Source organism: Marmota marmota, unplaced genomic scaffold (genome assembly GCF_001458135.2).
Source record: "Marmota marmota marmota unplaced genomic scaffold, marMar, whole genome shotgun sequence".
Lineage (NCBI taxonomy): Eukaryota > Metazoa > Chordata > Mammalia > Rodentia > Sciuridae > Marmota > Marmota marmota.
The window spans coordinates 38,668,988-38,695,363 of NW_025999853.1; the positions used below are offsets into that span (position 1 = coordinate 38,668,988).

Consider the following 26,376-nt stretch of genomic DNA (forward strand, 5'->3'; position numbering starts at 1 on the left):
AGAAAAGCTCAAAAGGTGGTTATGTGAATCTTCAAATACTAGAAAAAAAACCCTGCCATCATTCACTAATTTTTTAAAAATGTTTTTAGTTGTAGATGGACATAATACCTTTGTTTATTTAGTTTTTTTTTTTTTTTTTTTTTTTTTAACGTGGTGCTGGGGATTGAACCCAGTGCCTCACATGTGCTAGGCAAGTGCTCTGCCACTGAACACAACCCCAGTCCTTTCACACATTTTTTCTGGAATTAATTAGTCTAGTTTACTCATGTTAAATTATGAAATCACAATGTGTAAAATAACACCTATTACATTTAAAAAGAAGGTAAACCCATATTTATTTACTAGCACTGTTAAAACATTACACAAAACACATTCAAGTGGCAAGTAATTATAATGCAAGCCCTTGCATGGCAATCCAAATTTATTGAACTACTGATGCTAAGTTATACAAAATTGCACCACTTTAATTAAGGCTTTTAGTTTACATTTGGCCACCTCAAAGTAGTTGTAACATTAGGTTGGTCAATTTAAATACTGTGGCTCCCTGTTGGATAGACACACAATCTTTACACCCAAACGTTAAATGCATACAAAGCAACAAGGCATTGTTAAATAAAACAGCAATAGTTACTGCAAATTAGGCCTTGTGACCAATTATACATGATTAAAATTACTTCCCACATTCACATCCACAGTACTCGTCCACCATTTAACATCTCAACCAAAACGTTACACATGTGAAACAATCACTAACAGGCAAAAATACTAAACCTGTATATTTGGTATTGCAAATACACTTATGCATGAGCAAGCAAGGGATTCACAGTGAGAATCTACAGCTGCAGAAGCCTGAAAATGATTTACAAAAATTGTTAAATCATTAAAAAATTGTTGAAAATATACACTTCTTGTTGTAGACCCCCACTGTACACACAACTACAAACATTGTTCCCTATGTAAACAAAAATGGGAAACACATAATAAGGAGATTTGAAAAGTCTGGACATTTCCTTCCCAACAGATATTAAAGGCAACGTCTTTAATCTAAGACATCATACTGAAAGGACTATATTTTAAAGACAAGATCACTGTCTCCACAGGTTTTTGAAAAATTAAAAAAAAAAACTATATAGCTGTGTTAATCAAAGCGCTTATTTTATACAATACAATGATAATGACCTTGGATTTAAAAAAAATTACAATAAGCTACAAGTATCAAAGAAGCAAAGTTTATCTGGAGTAGTCTATATAGGAGCTCTTTGGACTTTCTTTTATTATGCTAAAATAGTGGTGCTTTCAGGATTTACATTATTGTACTCTCCAATACAAAGTATGGGGTGTGTTAAAGTATACAGTACACCAGTACACCATTTTCATACATGTACAACATTGGTGGATGAAGAATGTCTCTTAGCAGTAATACTGGATGTAGCCTCTGGTTTTACCAGCTGCATACTCTAGGACTATTATATAAGTAAAAATCTCTCTTGTGATACTGAAAAGTGATTAGAATGTGCAAACTGATATAGTAGCTTTCATCCGCCTCTTAAAGGGTACCACCACAGGAAAGTCCATATAAGATGTTGGTAGGTTTAACAAAGTTGGAATGCTGGCACTGTTGAATTGGGCAACAGTTCTTCAGACCTTTTAAAAGAAAGGAAAAAAAAAAAAAATTAATTGAACCCAGTGTATTAAAGATCCAAAGAAAACAGTAAAACAACATTAAAAAAAAGAATTTTTTTTTTTTTAGTTGTAGATAGACACAATACCTTTATTTATTTTTATATGGTGCGAGGATTACCTCACACACGTGCTTGGCATACCACTGAACCACAACCCCAGCCCCAACTTTTTTTTTAAACTTTCTGTTTAGTAACTTTATTTTATGTATTTATTTATTTTTTAAATCTTTATTTTTTATTTAATTTTTTTTTTAAATGTGGTGCTGAGGATCAAACTCAGGGCCTCACGCATGCGAGGCAAGCACTCTACCACTGAGCCACAACCCCAGCCCTTATTTATTTATGTGGTGCTGAGGATTGAACCCAGTGCCTCATATGTGCTGGGCAAGTGCTCTACCACCAAACGACACCCCCAACCCCCCAACATTTTTGTAATATTAGAAATACACTACAGACTCTTGTTTCAGTCATTATATGAATGACAACGTACCATAACTCAGAATAAAGACATTTTCACCTCGGCATTCCAAAAAGATGAAGTCTATTTTGCTACTCTCTTGAAAACCAGGGTTTCTAGTATGAGAGAAGTTAAGACTTTGCTTCCTTACTCTTAAGAAGTAGCGAAAATCTAGGTTCAGAGAGGCAATATTTAATACCTGTGGCTATTTCTTATGTTAAATGGCCCCATGCTATTTCAGTACTTTGATTCGTATCTTTTTAGAATTTATCTCATGATGTTTTTTACCACTTTATAGTTGAGTTACATTACTTCCAAATTTTGTATTCATAGATTTTGGCAAATTTTAGATATCAAAAAAGTGGTACTGTACTGAAAATCACATTAATTTTTCCTTAGAGAAAACTAAAGTTTTAAAATAATATTTCTAATGTAAAAGAAGTAAAATCTGAACTGTGGAATATTTATTTACTTCCGGTGACCTTCTACATATATGCCTAAGCTTTTAAAATAATCTTTTTTTTTTTAAACTCCATTTTTCTGGGGATCAGACTTGTTTCCAAGCACATGTAAATACACATGTGGCTGCTGAAACTATTTTCACAAATACCTAGAACCTTAGGTCTTTATTCTAGTTTGAATGAGGTTTGTAATGTAATTTTCTAAAACCTAGCAGACTGAAAGTAGCAAATTGGAAAGGACAGATGGGAGTATATAAGCTCAGGCACATACGGGATGCAAGTAAGAATGAACATTCAGTCAGGTATGAGAGATTATCATTATAAGAGGATCTATTACTAAACAGAGGACCCTAACTGCACAATAGGGACATATACTGTAAAAAGATAACGACACTATGGGCCCATTTAACACTGGGGGAAACAGTCACAAAAGTTAAAAGTTCTCAGGGATAAGAGTACAGTGAAATAATGCCATAGTAATAACTGAACAGGAAACCAGTTTCATTGGTAAAAAGTAGCAGCTAATGGTTTGAATGTTCACTATGTACCAGGAACTGATCTGTTTACAAGTATCAATCCTATTTAATATGACTGTTTTCAAAAATATACATAAAAACATTGTGTGCTCAGTTTTTTTTTTTTTTTTTTGCTCACATCTCTGGGTTATGTTAGTGCTTTTCTGTCTGGGAACCCTCCAGCCCAATACATCTAACTTCCACTTGTCCTTCAGATCTCAGCTTAATGTCTCCTACTTTTGACTGACTTTCCTGAATTCTTACACATTTGGTGCCCCAATTATATGCTCCCACAGTACCCATCACAGCACTCAGAAGTCAGACTGCCTATCCAAATTCTGGCACTGCTATTCACTAACAGGGGTTTTCACAAGTGACAGTTCCCACCTCCGTAGTGTGGGAATAATAACAATTAATCATCATCATCATCATCATTCCAGAGGATTGTTGTGAGAATTCAATTAATATACAGATAGGGATCCTTAAAAAGAGTGCTGGGCACATGGTAAATGTGTCAGGGTTTTTTAGTACTACATTGGATTTACTCTCATTGCATTTATGACATTTTGCAACTGTTTGTCTCTCTCTTCCATCACACTTAATTAAGAGGCAAGGAGATAAGGCAGGTCTCCTTTACCATTATATTGCCTGCACCAACCAGTGTCCTATCACTTATATAAATGGAATTTTTTTTTTGGTAGGGCTGGGTTCTAATCCCAGGGCCTCATAGGTGCCAGCGAGTGCTCTATCACTAAGGTACAACCCATTCCCTGAATAAACTTATTTAGAATATCTGGTCATTTACATACATAGAATACCTTATTTCTGATAAGTAAATGAAATAATTATTTTCATTAACAAGATATCAAACTAATTCATGAATGTAACCATCTACTTTTTAGAGCTAACAAAAACCAAAACTCCACTTGCTTTCCTGACAGTGTCCTTAATGAAGCTGAGGGATTAACAATTAGAGGAAAGATAAATCAACATACCTGGCTCAGAGCTACAATGCATTCAATATATTAAAGCAGCTGACACGATGACTTTTTGCGGGCCTTCCCAGGCACTGGAGTTTTTCTGTTAATTTGCCGCACTAGGTCATAAAAGATCTGCAAACATATTACAAAAACCCCAAAACTGAAAAAGTGAAATGAAAAAAATGGACATTTCCAAGAATATAAATGTACCACCAGGAAACAAGAAAGTAAAACCGAGCATTCTTATAAGTGCCAAGTTCACTTGGAGGGGGTTAAAATTGTTCTCCTTAAATTAAGTTCATATAATCCAAGAATGCCTTTTTGAAGTTTTCTCTTTTACATAACATCCTTCATGATGAGTTAACCTGTCTTTCCCAGTCCTATATTCTATCTAACCTTCCTTTCTTGGGATAAAATTTAAGTGCACAAGCATTTAATAACTGAAATAGTACTTATTTATATACATATATTTAACAAGAATTTTTCTGCTTATAAGATCAACATATCATCCTGAATACATATTAAGTTTGAGTTGTATTAAACACACACACACACACTTTTCCATTAATTTTAAATAATCAAAATAAAAAACTACTTTTAGTATCTGACCATACCTCATTAACATTTATTTTTGATTTTGCAGAAGATTCTAAGAATGCACAGTTGTTCCACTGTCTTGCTAGATTTTGACCTTGTTCCTTTCCTACAACTCTTTCATCTTCCAAGTCACACTTATTACCAACCAGAATCATGGGAACCTAAAAAGACATTTGTGAGAATAAAAGTAAATAAGTATGTATATTAACAAATTCAAATAAAAAGAATTCTAAGAGTTAACCTTAAAGATTACTTTTCCTATGGTGTCAGATACAATATGTAATAAAATTTACACTTAAAATATGAAAGCCTTAACAACATCAATTTGTAAGACTGAATGAACTAGTATTGGCTTTCAGGTCAACTGCGCTGTCAATTATTTCCACTGCCTTCTCTTCTCATGGAGATGTTAAAGGATAATTCCAAAGGGAACTAAATGGACATAACCTAGGCAATGTAGATACAAGTAAGAACCTTTCACAAAAAAAATTTTAGAAAACAATGAATGTCATACTTACAAAAGAGGGTTAAAATGTATAATACAATGGATTTACAAATAATTATGGTAATCAAAAAAATACAACCTTTATAAAAGGAAATACAAAGGAGTTACTGTGAAAGTAAATAAAGGAGAAATTTGGCCCCCAAAGTAGAATTTTTAGTTTCTCATGTAATCTGATATTAAATAGTCAGAAGGTTTAATCAACTTAATTTACCAAAAATCAAGGCCATTATTAATGGCACAGTGTGTTTGCATTATGTGATATTTGTAATTTTAAAAGAACACTATAGGCAAAAATAATGCTTATTCTACCAAACCACTACCAATCATTTTCAAATCAGTTTTCTAAAGTATTTTGTGGAAAATAAATCCAAACAAAACCTCAAGAATTCTGGCTTTTTAATGAGGTATTTAATAAATATTTGTTTAATGCAAGTGATAGGAAAATAAAAATGTAGACTTTCCCCAAACTTCCTTGTTTTAGATGTTCAGAAAATGGCAGCATTTACCATCAGTGTGTCTCAACTCTTATAATATTAGCTCTAATCAAAGTACAGTACAACATTTCTTATCGTGTAGCATCAACATCACCTGGACATTTGTTGGAAATGCACAATTCAGGGTTCTATTATACGTCTTCTGAGTCAAATTCTGAGGTGGTTGGGCCAGCAATTTATGTTTTAACCAGTCCTACAGATAATTCTGATGCATGATTTATTTTAGGAATCACTATTACAGATAAAGGAAATTATTTTAATTCTTCACTAAGTTTCTTATTAACTGCATTACAGTACGTTCTGAAGGGCTGCCTTCCTTTTAAAATTATTATTATGCTCCTTCTCTGTCACTGCTGCTTGGTATGTTTATATTTATTTACATCAAATCCTTATTTCAAAGGCTCTTAAATCTACCAGAAATGTGACCAGAAGATTATTTGCTCTATTAGTAACATTTACATCCCATATTCCTTCCCACAAAATGCATTGTTTAAAAACAGAAGGGTTTAGCTGGGTGTGGTGGTGTAGGCCTGTAATCCCAGCAGCTCAGGAGGCTGAGGCAGGAAGACTGTAAGTTCAAAACCAGTTTCAGCAAATTAACCAGGCCCTAAGCAATTCAGTGAGGCCCCGTCTCTAAAAAAAACACAAAAAAGGGCTGGGGACATGACTCAGTGGTTAAGTGCCCCTGAGTTCAATCCCCAGTTCCAAAAAAAAAAAAAAAAAGTATAACATTTAATTTTCACAAGATAATGACAAAATAGGGAATATAATGATATTTGAAAACATGTAAAGATACATTTGTGCCTTTTTTAAAGAGAAAGGTTCTGAACCCTTAACCCAATACACAAACTTCAAATTTGATTTAAATTTAAACTTTAAAATTGAATACACTATAGTAAGGGATATGAAATAAGTTATTACTAGGAAGTCAGCTTACATCATCAGTGTCTTTAACTCGAAGAATCTGTTCTCTCAGATCTTGTAAATCATTAAAGGTGGACTGTGCTGTGATGGAATAAACTAAAGCAAAGCCTTGTCCATTTTTCATGTACAAATCCCTCATTGCTGTAAATTGTTCCTATAGTACAAAGAAACGAACATTAAAAAACAGAATGTTTTGACAGTTAAAATCTATGATTATAACTCAATGAAGATTTTGTAGTTGTAACACTTCTTAAAATTAATCCATAGCAAGTTATTATTTGAAAAGTTGGAAGCCTATTTAAAAATATTTATTATGTGCAATAAATATTCAAATGGCACAGAAATATCCAACTCCAAAAGCTACCTAAAGGTAGCTTTTTAAATATATCATGAAGTGTAGCGCTTCCTAATTGTATCCCAAAATTATAGCCAGCTCACAACACTCTTGTTAGGTGGGTCTATCAGAATGCTTACCTACATTTTGCCACGTCCTCACACTTCTCCTTCACTAAACTATGAGCATTTGAGGGTAAGAACAGTGTCTGGCATATCTCAGGTACTCAAACATTAGCTGAATGCATACCATACACCCAGAATAAATCTTCCCTTTATCTTTGGATACTTGCATGTCCCTTGTCTCTTGCTATGTGATGCTCTGGACTACCTCCAGACTGTCCAAAAGAAGGCATCATAATAATGTGATCCCTAGAACTTGTGCCTCCAGAATTGTGAGCCAAAATAAATCTCATTTTTTTTTTATAAAGTAAGCCTGCCCCGAGTATTTCACAATTGTAATGGAAGAACTAATATACTGGCCTATAAATAATTTGATGGAGGAAAGATATCAATGAAATCAGTACAGCGCCACTGAGGAACAATGCATGCCCAAGTATTTTACACATTATTTGAAATATGGTAATATATTGTCTTAAAAGTATTAATGAGGGCTGAGGATATAACTCAGTTGGCAGAGTGCTTGCCTCACATGTACAAGGCCCTGGGTTCAATCCCCAGCACCACACACATGCAAAAAGAAAAAAGTATTATATAGACTATGAAAATTGTCATTCTAATAATTTTTCTAAATTCTTCAACAACTGATGCACTGCAATTAAAAATATTTTAAAAAGTAGAATCCAGACTATGAAAATAATAGCTTTAAATATTGATTCAAGTAATACTTAAGTAAACTAATATTTGCATATAGAGTAATAGCATTTACAAATCAATATTGTACAAACTGCATAAACTTTGGTAATTTGTTTACATACATACCGTTCCTGCAGTATCCAAGATTTCAAGCATACATTGTTGTGCATCTACTTCAACTTGCTAGAAAAAATTAAAATACATCTTTATATATATATATATATATATATATATATATATATATATTTCTNTAAAAGACTACATTAAATAAATAAAACACAAAAGCTAAAATTAGAAACGGAAATTATGGCAGTTTTACTAGGTAATTATTGAGCAATAACAAGCCTCGGTCTCAAAATCATTCAACTCAGCACTTAATTCTGGATAAGAAATGATATCAAAATAGTTCAAGTAAATGAAAGAATAAAACAACCAATAACTTCAATACTATCAACAGTGATTTTGTCTATCAATTCTCCCATTATTCTTTAGAGGTCCCTTTTCTTTAGATAACTACACTTCCTCACCATTCTTGAACAAGTGTTCTAATAGCAAGGAAGCAGTGCCATAACTAAAAATAAATTCCATATCTCCAGTACCTCTTTTCACCTAATATTTCCTAGGGGGGAAAAGTTATTTAGAATCAAGTCAAAGACAAAGTAATTTCACAGTTGGGGAGCAGGAAGGAGTTTCCAGTGTTTTTGTAGACTGTGGACACAGGTAGAAAAGGAAACATCATATTTGTGAAGCAGCAGGGGCCAAACTGGCTGCTATATAAAGGTAGGGAGACAATTACTAAATTAAAAATGTCTACACATTGTTTTATTGTCATATGCTGTGTTATCGGACATAGGAATTCACCTACATATTGTGAGCAGGAGTACTTTTTCAAGGAGGTATTAAGTAGGAAGGCTAGGGAGACTTCTGTATTCCTATCTCTAGTTTAAAAGAAGAATAACTCATCTTTCTAGGAGTAGTGGTAGGGAACATGGGGCTGCAACTTGAAATGGGTTCTAAAGTCTGTGTCAAATTAACAATCCAGGGGTCAGGTTAAACTTAAAAGCTTTGTGAATATGTATGCATGTTTATGATTCTCTAAACTGTTAACATGCAATGCCAGGAAATACAGTTTTTCCCATTAATTTTTAAATTAACTGTCTCTTCATTCTACTGGGTATACAAACATTCAATAATTATAAAAACATTGGGCCGGGGTTGTGGCTCAATGGCAGAGCACTCGCCTGCCATGTGTGAGGCCCTGGGTTCGATCCTCATCACCACATTAAAAAAAGAATAAATACAGGTATTGTGTCCAACTACAACTAAAAATAATTATTAAAAAAATGTAATTATTATATTTCTACTAAAAATAAGAAGGACTTCTAAAGTAACCTACCTTTCTATAAGAATCTTCTATCGTAGGATCATATTTTTCAACAAAAATTCCTTGAACAAACTGTACAGTCTGAAAAAAATTAACATACCATTATACATCTAAAGAACAAATCCAAATTTGCAAATTATATTCTACATTTGATCCTCTGTATCTGTGGGTTCCACATTCTCAGATTCAACCAATTGAGGATCAAAGCTATCTGGGGAATGGGGTTGGGGTGAGGAGAACCAGATTGCATCTGTGCTGAGCACACTCAGACTTTCTTAGAATCAGGTACAAAGACAAAGTAATTTCACAGTTGGGGAGCAGGAAGGAGTTTTTGTAGACTGTGGACACAGGTAGAAAAGGAAACACCATATTTGTGAAGCAGCAGGGGCCAAACTTGCTGCTATACAAAGGTAGGGAGACAATTACTAAATTAAAAATGTCTGCACATTGTTTTATTGTCATATGCTGTGTTATCGGACATAGGAATTCACCTACCTATTGTGAGCAGATTTCCTAAACAATCCAGTATGAAAGCTATTTACATAGCATTGGGTATTTTATGTATAAACTTACATACAATCAATATACTTCTCCATTACTTTAGATACAATTGAAAAAGTAGTTCATACCATATTATGTACACTTAATTGGATTCAAACATGAAATTCTTTGCTAGGTGGCCACCTGAAGTGGCCAAGTAAGATGGTTTATCTCACCAGGGAGAAAGAAAATGACTTTTTATAAGCTTTGACATTTCTAACATAATATATATAGTATAAGCTTACTCACAATGAAAAAATCCCCAAATCCCCATTCCTATCTGGTCCTCAAATGCAGACACATATTTATATGCTCTCACTCTCTGTACTTAGCCCAAACTATGTTCTGTCATACCTCAAATATAATCCAGCCAGATATAACTAAAAATTCACTAAACTATAAGAAAAATACAATATTGCATAAGTTATTATCACTTTAACAAATACAAATAATGAAACCTAAAACTCAATAGAAAAAGACAGCTTAGTGTGAAAAGGTTAGGTTCCTTGAGAATAACTTACCAGAGCAGACTTTCCAACCCCTCCTGAGCCAAGAACGACTAGCTTATATTCACGCATGATGCAAACTTGTCAAAATTGAGTACCTTGTTGAAGAAGAAAAAATAATTTAAGCTTTATATAAATAAGACATTCAAACAAGTAAATTCATTTTTAGTGCAACTAGTTCATACACATATAACACTCTAGAAAGATGAATGGGATAGGACAGGGACTACATACAAAGCAGTTTATTATCTGTTTTGTTATACAAAGTTTTTTTTGTTTGTTTCGTTTTTTTTGGATAGTGCTGAGGGGATTAAACCCAGGACCCCACTCAGGCCAGGCAAGCTGAACCTTCCAGTACTACATAAAGGGTTTTCTTTTTGTTTGTTTTGAGGTGCTAGATACACCATCACTGAGCTACAACTCCAGCCCCAACCCACCTCTCGCTTGAGACAGGGTCTTACTAAGTTACTAAGGCTGCCCTGGAACTTACAATACTGCTGCCTCAGCTTCCTGAGTCGATGGGATTGATTACAGGTGTGAGCCACCATGCTCAGCCTACACTGGTTTTACACGTTTGTGTACTGTCTGGAGAGTTATGTAGTTGCAGAAGAGGCCATCTGGTCCATAAAGCCTAAACTATTTACCTGGTCAATCCCTGGAATAGATAAATGGTAAATGTAAATAAGCTGGCAGAGAGAGCAAAAAACCCAAATACATATTCCTAAAATAAGGGAAAGGTACACAAAGGGAACCTGAAAATCATGTGGAATCAGAAGCAGAACTGAAGAATATGAGTTCCTAGTCTGTAAAACGTTTACTGAGTATTCATTATGAGAAAAAGTGGAAACCAAAAGAAAATAAAAATGAAGTCAAACAGAAACAACCCTTACAAAGGCTTATCATTATGAAATATTATACTAAAAAAAGATGATTCTCAAAATTTCCGGAGGGGACATTACGTGAAAATAAAAAGTTCTCACATTCCTGGAAAAAACTAAATGGTCAGTAGCCTCAGTATAAAAGCAGTCACCAGAACAGATTTTAAACCTTCTTAATCAAGAGATGACAGTTCTTCCATGGCAACAAGCCTAGAACTAGTTTAAACAAATTTAATCAACCAATAAAAATTTATCCCAGAATGCTTCTGTAAACAACCAATCAAACAGTGATGATTCCTTACTCCTGAAAGTCAGCCAAAAATTGACTCACTTCAATGAAAACATCTGAATGCCAACCATGTCTCACTTGAGTGACAGTGCTTCCTCAGCTGACATTCACTCCTAGTCTTTGAAAGTTTATGGATCTTTAAATTTCATAATTCCCCCAAACCCTATAAGACCAGTAGTCTGCTTTGCCCAGGATGATGTTTTGATTAAGTAATCAGGTTTGTATTATTTCAGATACTGAATTTTATATCATCATTTCAGTTTACTTAAGAACAAGATTTGGCATCATTTGAAACAGGTTACCAAAAAGCTCCTCCTGTCCAACTTGTTCTTTAACTTATCTCAACATTAATGGGCACTCCAATTTGGTTGCTTGAGCTTATATTCCTCAATTAGTTGTTGTATTAGGAATGTAACCATGTAGGTCTTTGTATAAGGTAATGAAGCCTTTAGGTTTTGATGTGGAATTGTACTATATGGTAACTATTTTTGTCATTAGTTTTAATTCTTCATCTTAGTTGACTTTTATTCATCTATTTATGAAAAAAAAATGTATCTCTATGTTTTATTTTGTCCTGGGTTGTTTTATTTCCATTTACTGAATAAGAAAGTGCTGCTCCATAGGGAACAAATGGCAACGCAAGCCCCAAAAAACTTCTAATCCAATGCAAGCTGGCCTGGAACACTCAAGTGTTTTATAACCAGGAACCAACTCGGGAAAAGGTTAAGTGACTGTTTAACTTAAACTTGAAACATTGATAGCAATCACTATCCTCTCAATTTATAATTATTCTATTTAGCCCATTATCATAGTAATTGCAAGGCTGTTAATTATATGGCCTCTCCCTAGCATTTGATTGTCTGAGAACCTGAGAATTTTTTTGAATACACTAATCAAAATTTTTAATTTTAATTTGTGGGAACACTTTACATCCAGTGAAACAAACAGATCTTAAGAATTAGTTATGCCAACATATGTGTAACCTATAGACACACCCCTCGTTAAGATAAATAAATAAAATAAAGGTATTGTGTTAAACTACAACAAAAAAAAAATAATAAATATTGGGGCTGGGGATGTGGCTCAAGCTGTAGCGTGCTCGCCTGGCATGCATGCGGCCCGGGTTGTGTCCACCGAAAACTAAAAATAAATATTAAAAAATTCTCTCTCTTTAAAATAAATAAATATTAAAACAAAAACAAAAACAAAACATTTCTATCACCCCAGAAAATTCCAATGTGTGGGGCTGAGGATGTGGCTAAAGCAGTAGCGCGCTCACCTGGCATGCACAGGGCGCTGGGTTCGATCCTCAACACCACATAAAAATAAAATAAAGATATTGTGTCCACCTAAAACTAAAAAATAAATATTAAAAAAAAAATTCCCATGTGCCTTTCTCAACTATCCCAAGAAACTTTCTTTAGTAACCGCTTTCTTATTTATCATGAGTTACACTGTCAAAGCTATAATCAGCCCAGGCATGGTGGCACAAGCCTACAATCTCAGCAACCTGTGAGACTGAGGCAGGAGGATTGCAAGTTCAAAGTGAGCCTCAGCAACTTACCAAGAGCATGTCTCAAAATAAAAAGGACTTGGAATGTAGCTCAGTGGTTTAAGCGTACCTGAGTTCAATCTCTGGTATAAAACAAAACCCCCAAATCATTACCACTTCTTAGAAAAACTCCTTTCTTTTTTATACTTCCCTAAATAACCTTAACTTCTATATTTACATGGTCAATGATAAAAATCATTAACTTAACTGGAGTTAGGGCTGACTTTTCAAATATCATAATAGTTTAAGAATATAACTATTTAACAAAGTGCCATTCAATAATCAACTTGGGTGTGTGTGTGGGGGGGAGGCGGATACTGGGAATTATACCCGGGGTGCTCTACCACTGAGCTATAACCCTGCCCCCCTTTTTAGAGAGAGAGGGGGGGGATTTTTTAATATTTATTTTGTAGTTTTCGGTGGACACATCTTTTTTTTTTTTTTTAATTTTTATGTGGTGCTGAGGATTGAACCCAGTGCCCCGCACATGCCAGGCGAGCGCGCTACCACTTGAGCCATATCCCCAGCCCCAACCCTGCCCCTTTTTGAGACAGGGTCTGCTAAGCCCCAGGACTTAAACTTGTGATCCTCCCACCTCAGCCCACAAAACAGCTGGGATTACAGGTGTATATCACTGTGCTCGTTTAGTAATCAACTTCAACTGGTATTCTGAGGCCTCAAACTAAAAATGACTAAGATACTTTCCTCTGTTCAAACCTTCAGAAATCTTGAATCATTCTTTTTATACTATGTACATATTCTTTCTATCCCTCCTCCTCCTGCTCCTTCTCCCCCTTGTCTGTGAAATAAACTGCCTTTCTTGTGGGTTTCTTAGAAAGAAACAATTATACAAAAGCCCCTCCAAACTGCTAGAATAGAAGGCATTATCTATAGAAACTGAATTTAAATTCTGGTCTAGAACTTAGTTGATCGTCAAGAATTTCCACAAACCTCAAAAAGACTGAAAGAAATATGCTGTAGAATTCAGGAATCTGTTAGCTACTTATGTTCTGTAATGCCAGATCTACACCAACTAATTACTAAGTCCCTCAATACAAGGAAATGTTTAACAGTAGGATAGGAAAGACTATTTAAATAACCAATCCCATTTTAAAGACTGACCTTTAGAAAATAAGAACCTATTTAGGAAATACACTATTAAGAGAAATTTTTTTTAGGGATGAATTAATTTAGAAAGCCTATAGTGGCTAAGATTTTCATAGAGCCTTACAAAATAAACTAGCTACCAAAAAAAACCTAAACCCAAATGTCACTGTTTTCTAAGAAATGGAAGCCTATGGACGAGGACACTCACTCAAACTGCAAGAGTCAATGTTTCATGTTTACCAAGAAACTGAAGCACAATCTAAAAATCTGTCCAGTAATGGTGCTTCAAGGGAAACAGCACCTAGTTCCCTATCCTTCCTCTCCTGGGAGTAGAGGTGGGATTGACCACCTTAGTCATAGGCAATCTTTTAGAGTGATGAAACCCCAAACATAACACAACTGACTAAACCAACATAAAATCACCATTTAAAAACATTAAATATTAAAAGGAAACATTTATGGGAATTGTCTTTTTTTTTAAGTATTTTTTTTTTATTTCCTTATCTCACAAATAAAGGTAATTGAATTGGTGGTGGAAGCTGCATTTCTTAATGATAGGTAGGACACTTCCCCATTTCTACCTTTATCCATGAATATTACTTGTTGCTAAAATGAAGCGCTAAAGATGTATCTCAGTGGTAGAGCACTTGCCTCACAAATGCAAAGCCCTGGGTTCAACCCCCAGTAGCTATCTTTCTCTCTCACACACATATACACACAATGAGTCAGGTTCTTCCATATTATTGTCTACTGGTAACTTGTTACTTTTATTACTACTGATTAAAATGTTTATTTTATGATGTATGACACTTTCTTTACCCATTCATACCAGTTGATAGGCATCTGGACTGCTTTCAGTTTGGTTCAAATAATGCTCATAAACTTGTTTTGATTTTAATAATTATACCACTAAGTTTTCTTTTTTCTTGTTTTCTATTTTAGTACAGTAGGTAACTGTGGTTGACAACAATCAATTGAATTTCAAATAACTAGCAGAAAGGATTTTGAGTGCTGCCAACACACGGGAACCATAACATGTGAGGTGACAGACATGCCGATTGCCCTGACTGATCATTACATACTGTAAATAAATGTATTGAAATGTCACAGTACCCTATCAATATGTATAATCATTACATCTCAACTAAAAATAAAAAACATTATTATTATTTTTAACTACAAAGCTTTACAGTAAAAAGAAATTTAACGCATTTCAAATTTTCAAACAGTAAAATAAGGCCAAAATGAATATTTTCAAACACAAAAATATGACAAAATACAGCTGACTTGCTGATAAAGAACTTTCTTTTCTTGTGGTGCTGAGAATGGAACCCATGTACATGCTTAGACAAGTACTCTATCACTTATATAACAGTCTATTAGCTATAACCCTCAGCCCCTCTATTTTTTAAATCTGTACTTTCTAACACATCAGCCTTGAAAAGTTATTTAAAGACTCTAAGAATGAACTAACATTCACTAACATTGTGAATGCCAAATCTGAGTGGCAATGGCCATTAGTAGTTCTGTTTTCAAAGCTGGTTGCATCTAGTTTTAGCAGAAAATACAAGTATGTTCAATAAGGAATACTGTCACTGGTTGGCCTGTTTATTTGTGAGCGGTAAGCAAGCCTTCCTGTTCAAATGTTGATTCAGGTTAAGAATGAGTACTTTGAAATGTGTGAATATCTTAAAATTTCACGCACAATTTTAAGACAAGGAAAGTTACATAAAAATTTTCAATGGGATTTGTGATAACTACTATCTGAGATATTGAAATTAACCATTCTCTTTCATAGAGCCTCAATGGGGGACAATTTTGACAGCACAGCATAGCTATGACACTTGAGTTTTTTTTTTTAATATTTATTTTTTCAGGTGGACACACCATCTTTATTTTACATTTATGTGGTGCTGAGAATCGAACCCAGTGCCTCACACATGCTAGGCGAAGAGTACTACCACTTGAGCCACATGCCCAGCCCCTGACACCTGAGTTTTGAACCTAGTTTTGTATAATCTTGGGGAAGTCATGAAACCTTTCAGAGCCTCATTTTCCTTAGGTAAAATGGATTTAGTACTACCTACATGTTAAGATTGTAAAAATGGGATTGCAAAAAAAATGGTAAACTAGTTGGGTGTGGTGGCGCACACCTGTAATCCCAGCAACTAGGAAGGCTGAGACAGGGGATCACAAGTTTGAGGCCAGCTTCAGCAACTTAGTGAAACCCTGTCTCAAAATAAAAACGACTAGGGTATGTAACTCCTGGATTAAATCCCGAGTATCCCCCATAACAAAAAAAATCCAATAAAACAAACTCCATGAAGACAAAGATTTTGGTCTGTTTTACTTATGTTGATATATCCCCCAAACCTAGCGCCTAGAATATAACATGTGCTCAATAAAGTAAGGAAGAAATGTAATTTCATAATAGTCACAGGCATGATACTTTGCACATGGTAAGTCAACGAAAGGTAACTTTTAGAAATGTTGTAGTGATAAATAGCAATGGTCTGAACTGACATTCAATAGAATGAAGCAGAAGGGATGTGCCCTCAGTTGGAATCACTGCTCTATCCTTTTATCTGCTAGCTCAAGAAAACATTTAAGAATGTAAATGAGGGCAAAAAAGATAGCTTCTATAATTATAGTTTTATTTGATGTAGAAAGTTTTCCCTTGATGAGCAAAGAGCTGCAATGCACAGGCTAAAACTATTTTAGGTAAACTCTATGCAGACTAATTTTGATGCCCAGTATTATTACTTCAAGGATACTGAGAAAACTTTGAGATTGTACTGTAGTGTGGTTCCGCCATTATTTGTGGCTTTGCTTTGCAAAATATCTGCAGTCCAAAAATACTTATTAGAAAATTCTAGAAAAAAACAATTAAGTCTTAAATTGCTAACTATTACAAGTAGCGTTATGAAATCTGCTGTCCCACTTTATCCCACTCTAGATGTCAATCATCCTTTGGTCCAGCATAGATACACTGCATGTGCTACCTATCTTGGTAGCCACTTAGTGGCCATCTTTGTTATCAGCTCAACTCTTATGATCTTTCAGTGTTTACCTTCAAATAACCCATATTTTACTTAAAAATGGCTCCAAAATGCCAAGAGTATGATACTGGCGACTAATATGCCAAAGATAAGCTGCAAAGTGCTTTCTTTAAATTTAGATGAAAATCCTGAACTTAACAAGGGGGAAAAATGTATGCTGAGGTTGCTATGATCTATGGTGAAAATGAACCTTCTAGCCACAAAACTGAAGAAAAAAGAAATTTGTGCTAGTTTTGCTCTGCAGTTCAAATCGAAAAAGTTATGGCCAATGAGTGATAGGTGCTTAGATAAGATGAAAACACAATAAATTTGTAGCTGGAACACGTGACCAGAAAATGTGTTTCAACTGACAGCAACGTGTAGTATGAGAAAGCATTGGGTTAGAGTTATATATAATTAAAAAAAAAATTCAGTACTACCTTTGGAACATACCCCTCCCACAAAAGGTGATTACCATAAAATAAACTTCAAATTCCCTGAAATTTTAAAAACATACTAGTGGTGGGATGACTATTTTTCTTTTCTGTTTGCTTATATTTTTCCAATAGTTCATTATTAATAAACAAAAACTGTATAAAATACAAATGAAAATTTACACAAAACTGAAGGTAGAAGAGGAGTTACAGAGTTCTCTTATAATTTACCCCCATGTTATTATAATTTAAGTGTTGCCACGGGCATTTTTTAAAAGTGGCCATTTGAAACCTGAAAAATACCAGCTAAGAGTGCTTGTCTTGCTTGCACAATTCTCTGGATTTGATCCTCGGCACTACAAAAACAACAATAATATTAAACAAACAAGCAGCTGGGAGTGGTAGCACACAACTGTAATTTCACCCACTCGGGAGACTGAGGTAGGAGGATATCACGTTTAAGGTTAGCATGAGTAACTTAGTGAGAACCTGTCACTAAATAAAAAAGAAGTCTGAGGTTGTTGCTTAGTGGTAGAGCACTTACCCAGCACGTGAGGCACTGGGTTCGATCCTTGGCACCACATAAAAAAATAAGTAAATAAGGGGCTGGGATTGTGGCTCAGTGGTACAGCGCTCGCCTTGCACAGGTGGGACCTGGGTTCAATCCTCAGCACCACATAAAAATAAAGGCATTGTGTTGTGTCCATCTACACCTAAAAAAAGATCAAACCAAACCATAATCTCAAAATACCAAGTTTAACTGTTCAACTCTCAAGGAATAATTAAAAAATACGGATGATGGCAGAGAAAAGTATTTTTCAGATAAGTGATATACTGATGGTGATGATAGGAGTTTAAAGAAACAGATAAGTGTTAAAGAATCAATTAGAAGGCTGGGGTTGTAGCTCAGTGATAGAGCTCTTGCCTTGCATGCGTGAGGCACTGGGTTTGATCCTCAGCACCACATAAAAATAAGTAAATAAAATATTGTGTCCATCTACAACTAATATTAAAAAAAAGAATCAATTAGATTTCCTTTAAGCCCCCCCTTTTAAAATAAAACCTTAATTACTAGTACACTTCTTCCCTAAAAGGCTAAGGAATATTTAATTACTGAAAATTACAAAATTAAACCTATTTTAAGTGCTTTATAGAAAAGTATTCCATAAGCAACATAAATACTGACATTTTCAACATGTTTCTCTCTTACATCCAAGCAATATTTACCTTATTAATTCAATTAGCAAGCTGAAAATTTTAACTGGAAAGAAAAGACAAAACAGGGTGACAACTTCAATTCTAAGAGAACCTGAATTCTAAGTACTTTAACTAGCCTGCCACAAGTAAACAACTGTTTCTGAGACACCTGTTAATTTTTATTTACTTGTACACTAGCAGAAAATAAAGGTCTGAAGAAAAAGGATGTAGAAAAATTAGGATACCTAAATATTAGAAATTATTAACAGAATTCTATTAGGAGGTATTACTTGGCAAAAATTTTCTGTAGTCTGGGCTGGAGTTGTGGCTCAGAAGTAGAGCACTTGCCTGGTATGTGGAGGTCCTGGGTTCAATACTCAGCACCGCATATAAATAAATAAATAAATAAAATTAAATAAAAGATCCATTGACAACTAAAAAATATCTGAAAAAAGTTTTAGAATTAACAACCTTCGAGAAGTTAAAGTCAACACCATCATAAAAGTTCAAAAATTATGGTGCTATTTTGTTGATTGTAAAATGTTCTAATTTGAACTTCCAATACATGTGGCAGGATTTTGTTGGCTTACCTAGGCTGTCTTTATGTTGCTCCTTATAAACAATAATTATTTGTAAAAGCTGGATGTATTTACAAAGTAAACCTATAGGGCTGGGGATGTGGCTCAAGCAGTAGCGCGCTCGCCTGGCATGCGTGCGGCCCGGGTTTGATCCTCAGCACTACATACAAAAAAAAAAACAAAGATGTTGTGTCTGCAGAAAAACTAAAAGTAAACTTATAAACTTAAGATGTGCTAATTAATAACATGCCTTAACATGAATTAATCTGTCAATAAGATATATTTATACTAAGCTTTAATCTATGAACTAATTATGTTAACTAAGAAAGGACTAAGATCCTCCTTTCTCTGGTTGGTTAAACAGGAAAGAATGGCGCATATTAGGAGTGTTACCACTAATGCCACTATAAGACACATTCCTTCATCAGTAAAAAAGACAGCTTCTATAATTATAAATGTGAAGTATCGTTTACCTTGTTTGTCCCAGATTATAGATGAGGTAAATGAGTTAAATTTTTAAAGAAACTATCAAAACAAAGTTTCACTATTGTTAAATTTCAACATTTTAATCTAATTTTCCAAATGTATAAATGTTTATAATGTCTGAAAAAATTATTTTTGTGCTTGGGGTATAGCTTAATAGTAGAGCACATGCATCGTGTGTGAGGTCCAGGGTTTGATCCCCCACATTAAAAAGAGGTCATTATCACTATCATCATTACTTTTGGTACTGGGGATTGAACCCAGGGCCACCTAACCACTGAGCCACATTCCTACCCCCCACCCCCTTTTTTTTGAGACAAGGTCTCACTGAGTTACTTAGGGCCTTGTTAAGTTGCTGAGGTTGGCTCTGAACCGGCAATTCACCTGCCTCAGCTTCCCGAGCCACTGAGATTATAGGCCACGCGATTCATTCATTTAAAAGTTGTTTATTTATTATTTCTATATTTTCCCCACTTACTTATAGACTAGCTTTGCTCACATTCTTTTTATCAATTTAAGAAGTTGTTTAGTTCTAGTCCTAGAGCAAACCACAGCAAAAACATAAAAACAAAACCTCCTACAGCTACTTCCAGAGTCAGTTTTCAGTGGTTGTTTCATAACTGCTTAAAATGAAAAGTGGCAAAAAGACATAATCCTATTTTACACTAAGTTCAATAAATTTATCTAAGATATTATTTCATGAAATACTTGTGGTATTTTCACAAGAAGACAAAATAATGAATGTCATAATGATTCTGATGTAGCAGAAAATCTTGGATATTTATAAGTCAAACAAAAAAGTTGAGAAATGGCTTTACTCTAAATATATTCCACTGTTATTAAAGTCATACCAAAAAGCAAATAACTGATTCAATTATTTACCATTCTGTATTACCTATTAACATTCTTCATTAATAAGACCCAACTGTAGATCCAAATTATTGATCTAAATTATGAACAAGAATAATTCTAAAAATAATCAAGCAAATTAAAAATCCTAATAAAAGGCTTACATGTTAAAACAAACAAACAAACAAAAAAAAAAACCAACCAAAATTCTCGCTTAACTAGTTGGTGTGAACATTTACTAAAGCTGTAGTTCAATCAATTTACTAAAGCTGTACTACAATCTATGGATTGGAAAAGAAAATCTAGGAAATGACAGCTTCCATCAAGACTACTATAATTTACCATTCAATATTCTACATCAACAAATATATGCAAGTGTGCTTACTATATGCCTGACACTGTTCTAGACAATGGGACTAAAGCAAAGCAGTGAACAAGAGTTTGTCCTCAGAATTTACTATCTAAAGGAAGAAAAACAAAGCTAATATAAAATATGTCAAGATGTGATTAGCAGTATAAAGAATGGGAAAAAAAAAACAAACAAAAAAACCAATCAAACAAGGCAAGTTAAAGAAGATGAACGGTATAGGAGTGGATGAACTGGGTTGTTATTAAGGACTTCAGATAAGGTAAAAGAACTACCTGAAGCTAAGTACCCAAGACTTCCTGTCAATGGATTAATATTAACATCCTGTTTTTACCAAAAGATTCTATCACTAGACTTTGTTCTACTAGGCATTTATTAATCATCTTTGGTAGCATGTCAATTAATTTGTGGCTGAAGTTACATTTGGATTTGGGAGTTGAAGATTTATCCAGAATCCACTGGAGAGCTCCTGGCTTTAATGACCCTTCTTCCTCTGCTAAAAGAAGTATAAATGGTATTTTTGGAGGAATCTAGATGTAGGTGGCCTTATGAGGTACTGTTTTTCTGTATGTACAAAATGCTATTCACTGATTTCCTTTATCAGCTTTTATAGGAGTATATTCATGTCTTTCTTCCCCCTATATAGTAAGAACAATCACAGATCAGAATAAAGTCTTCCTGATTAGCATACACTGAGGATATAGTTCTCAGGAGGCTGTGATAAGGATGTCTCTGAAGTATTCTTTCATTAGTATCTAACTCACAGTGATCATTCCTCTTTCTGACAGGCTATACCAAATATCTTAAGACTTGATTATATACTATACTGTATTGTTTCCTAAAAGGTAACATTAGGCTGTAGAAAGCAACACTATCTTGGGATTTAAGAGGCATGGCTCTACTTAAAAAGTTGTATATTTTGAGGTAAATAACTTAATTCTCAGTTGTCTGTTAACTTTGTAAAATGAGTGAATGAGAGAAGGGGAGAATACTGAACATTCAGATACATTCTTCTTGTCAGGAAGGCAAGAACATGACTGAAGCAGCAAGGTGTATTATGAATTGGTGTGGACTGTGGTCAAATAATAGAAAATACTTATACAGGTAGAGTCATCTAAACTCAAAAAATATTGTGAATGTTGTAACAAAAAAAATCTATTTGAGGCATGAAAATTTGGACTTTGGTCTGGTAGTTTTTAACTTTTTGACTAGCTGATCCCTAAGATCCCTTTCAATTCTGAATTGTAATGTTACATGTATCAGGTTTTAAAGAATTAAATATGGGTGGAACTTCTTTCTCCTTAACTAAAAAAGATATAACACTTTGCTGAACAACTCAGGAGACTGAGACAGGAGAATTGCCAGTTCTAAGCCAGCCTCAGCAACTTAGCAAGGCCCTAAACTAGTGAGACCCCTTTGTTAAAAAAAAAAAATATTTTTTTAGTTGTAGATAAAGGTAAATAAGATACCTTTACTTATTTTTATGTGGTGCTGAGGATTGAACCCAGTACCTCATACGTGCAAGGTGCGCGCTCTACCACTCAGACACAACTCCAGCCCCAAGACCCTATCTTAAAATAAAAAATAAAAAGGGCCGAGGATGTAGCTCAGTGGAGAAGTGCCCCTGGGTTCAATTCCTGGTACCAAAAACAAACAAAACCCAAACTCAAACAAAACAAAAAAACCCTCTGCTTTAAGTTTAATGACAGATTAATCTAAGTATTCCTTCTCTAACTTCCTAACAGTAATGGTGGTCTAATATTACATATTTCAGAATCATGTTTCAAATATCATACGGATTTTTATTTTATTTTTTGGTACTAGGAATTGAACCCAGGGGTGCCTTACAATTGAGCTACATCTCCAGACCTTTTTTTTTTTTTTAAACATCTATCTATCTATCTATCTATCTATCTGGTGCTGAAGATCGAACCTAGGGCCTTGCATGTGCTAGGCAAGTGCTCTACTTCTGAGTCACAACCCCAGCCCTCCAGACCTTTTTGAAATTTTATTCTTTGAGAAAGAGTCTCACTAAGTTGCTGAGACTGGCCTTAAACTTGCAATCCCCTGCCTCAGCCCCCTAGTCCCTGGAATTATAGTCATTTGCCACCACCCCCTGGCTTATAATACAGAAAAGGGCTGAAAATAATATAAACAATCTGCCCATTCATAGGCTACCCCATACTGGGCAAGTCCATTAATACTACAGGGCATTCAACCAAGGAAAGTGGCAAAGGCCTTCTACATTTTCTTCCTCCTGGCTTGCTAGTCTTGAAGATACTTCATGCAGTGAAAATACTCTTTCTTACTAAAGATTAGGGCATGGGCATGAGGTGATCTCTCAGGAAAATACTTATTTTCAACTATCTATACCCCAAAGAGACTGGTTCTATGTGAGATTATAAAAAATGGTTATGAAGATTAACACTGGGAAGTAAAATATAAAAAGGCTATAAAGGAAAAGCCTACATACCAAATATGCAAAAAATATGACTTAGGGAACCAAATATAAACCAGATTGTATAAAAGGTTAAAGTGAATAATAGACTATCTACAAATAATTCTATCCAGGATAAAATGCAGATCAAAATAAAAACTTTTACTCTGAATCTAAGACTAGTTTGAAAAGCACATAATTTCATCTAGAAATTTTTTTTATGGTGCTGGGCCTCATATGCAAGGTAAGCACTCTACCACTGAGCCACATTCCCAGCCTATCAAACCTGTTGTAAATGACATAAAAACAACCCTGTATTTTAAGGTAAAACCAAACAAATAACCTGATTTAAGAGACTTCCTTAACCAAATGAGCCCAGTTCATTATAAAGTCATTTGGCTGGTTTAAGAACAAAATTTAGTTTTCCCTTATGTCAATACAACACTATACCATCTTTGTTGCCCAGAGTGGTCAAACATGAAAATCTGAACATAAGAATACCAAGAACTGGTTATCTCTGTAATTTACTAGAGTGTAGTCACTTCTATGCTGGGGTCTTAATCTGTAAAATAGGGACAATGATGATAACCAATTTCACAGGGGATGGGGAGATTAAATAAATAATAATATACACTGTTTCTGAGTACTGTGCCACATACCTAAGCCCAGCTACTGGAGAGTCTAAGGTAGGAAGGCCACCAAGTTCAAGACCGGCCAATTTGACAAGACCTTGTCTTGAAACACAATTAAAAAGAGGGCTGAGATGTAGATCAGAGGGATAATGTTTCTGGGTTCAATCCCCTGTACTGTGGGGAGCCAAGGGGAGAAAGAATATGCAAAGAATACACATGGCTAAATATTAGTCATTACCAACATCAACCAGATAACAGTAGACCTTAGAAGTGCTTATGAACAAAAGGCTAGGTAAAGACTAATAACTGATTTCCAGCAAGGAAAAGAACTATTTAGATTTTTTTTAAAGAGTACTAACAACTTACCTTTTATAGGTAAACTATTTAAATTCACCTCAATTACCGATAGATGTCATGAATCCCAACTGAAGATAAAACTTCTACAAATCTTGGTGTTTAAAAAAAAAGAAAGTTCTTATACTTCCCTTCTAGGAATTATAGTCCAGCAAAAAAAGAAAATACCTTGGAGCAGGAATAGCATTAAAACCAACTCGTATTCTAGAGGCACTGGCTCTTATCATTTATTTATATTTATTTTTAGTTATCGGCAGACACAACATCTTTGTATGTGGTGCTGAGGATCGAACCCGGGCCGCATGCATGCCAGGTGAGCACACTACCGTTTGAGCCATATCCTCAGCCCTCCTTATTTATTTTTTAAAAATATTTTTAGTTGTAGATGGATATAATCTATCTATCTATCTATTATGTGGTGCTGGAGATAGAACCCAGTGCCTCATGCATGCTAGACAAGCGCTCTACCACTGAGCTACAACCCCAGCCCAGCCTTATTTATTTTTAAAATTTCAATAACAAATGTAAAAGAGTTAAAAATCAAATACTTGAAAAATGATAAACAACATTTTAAGCCCAATTTTGTTGCATTAAAATATGTGTGTGTGTGGAGGGGCTGGGGTTGTGGCTCAGCAGTAGAGTGCTTGCCTAGCATGTGCGAGGTGCAGGGTTCGATCCCCAGCACCACATAAAATAAATAAATAAATAAGTAAATAAATAAAGGTGTTGTGTCCAACTACAACTAAAAAAATACATATTAAAAAATATGTCAAGTGCTGCAGTTGTAGCTCAGTGTAGGGTACTTGCTTAGCATGTGTGAGGCACTGGTTTTAATCCTCAGCACCACATAAAAATATATAAATAAAACACGGTAGTATTGTCCATCTACAACTAAAAAAATTTTAAAAAATTGTGTCAAAGGGTCTCCAAATAAATATAATAGTCAAAAATTTCCTAAAATGTTGGTAATAAGCAGTTCTATCTTCAACTTGTTTAATTATAATACCCCCCATCCTGAAACTCTGATCTTAAATTATAAAGAAAGGGCTAAGTAAAAATACTTAACTACTAGTTCCTAAACTCAAGTGACATTACTTCTCCTACTGAACACTTACTGGAAGAAAAGATACTTGAGCTCTCCTTTCCGCCTCCAACTCCCAAACTAGTATTTTAAGAGCTACAGAGGATTACTCTTTCTTCTCACTTTCAAATAAAATTAACTAATTCAAATGTCAGAAGGACCGGGTACTAATCTGGTGGGCACAAAAAACTGAATTTGGAACTCCTGAGCAGATATAAAAATTATTTCCGGAAGGCTGTCTCTGTGGTAGATAGAGCACTTGCCTGGCACGTTTTAGGTCTTGGGCTCAATCCCCCAACACCATAAACAAAAAACAAAAACTTTCCTTTTTCTTTTTCTGGAGAGAGAGAAAAAGATGTCCAAATACTACTTCTCGAAAATTAAACTCTTTTAAGAATAAAACTTCTAATAGGTAACACAAAATAAACAAAGTTCTTTAAATGAATACTGCTTAAAATATTTACTTTTTGACTTGCCTGCCTCTCAATAATGAGGACAAATGGAACATGCTTCCAATCTTAACTCATTCTACCAGGAAAGGTATTCTCTGTGAACCAGTTTTTTAAATCTAGTCAGAAAAGAATCTATAGGCTATCAAACTGCTTATAGTCTTTTCTCTGTTCTGTCCATATTTATAATACCTCAAGTAGGAAAAAATTCTTCCTGTGCCCTACTAATGGATTAATATTGCTAGTAAATAAGGCTTATTCCCATCAATCATGCCAACTCTTCCACAGAAATATTCACTAACATAATTTGACATGCAATTTAAGGTCATGTTTTCCAGGTTTATTACTGTAGTTAACCTTTTGGTTCAGTACTTGATCATGTATGAAAGAATATATTAACTAGAGAATAATGATTTATCAGTAATCTGACAAATGCAGAAGAACCAGTTTCCTAATA

The 26,376-nt window shown here is 34.5% G+C and overlaps 1 protein-coding gene across 5 annotated transcripts in view; it reads right to left on the reverse strand.

Annotated features, from left to right (window-relative positions):
- Positions 1–310: 310 nt before the first annotated feature.
- The window catches only part of Rap1b (RAP1B, member of RAS oncogene family), a 41,820-nt gene continuing 15,754 nt past the window's right edge, over positions 311–26,376 (reverse strand). The window contains exons 1-8 of one of the 5 annotated variants that reach the window (XM_015483038.2): positions 19,280–19,432; positions 10,210–10,292; positions 9,161–9,229; positions 7,891–7,947; positions 6,629–6,769; positions 4,710–4,853; positions 4,111–4,227; positions 311–1,644 (exon numbers count right to left, since the gene is read on the reverse strand). In XM_015483038.2, the coding sequence (XP_015338524.1) occupies positions 4,141–4,227; positions 4,710–4,853; positions 6,629–6,769; positions 7,891–7,947; positions 9,161–9,229; positions 10,210–10,266 (555 nt within the window). In that variant the 5' untranslated portion in view covers positions 10,267–10,292; positions 19,280–19,432 and the 3' untranslated portion in view covers positions 311–1,644; positions 4,111–4,140. Of the gene's footprint in view, positions 1,645–4,110; positions 4,228–4,709; positions 4,854–6,628; positions 6,770–7,890; positions 7,948–9,160; positions 9,230–10,209; positions 10,293–10,684; positions 10,706–12,925; positions 12,944–18,719; positions 18,741–19,279; positions 19,433–26,376 lie in introns of those variants that run through there. The other 4 variants (XM_048805361.1, XM_048805382.1, XM_048805372.1 and 1 more) reach the window with 4 other exon arrangements.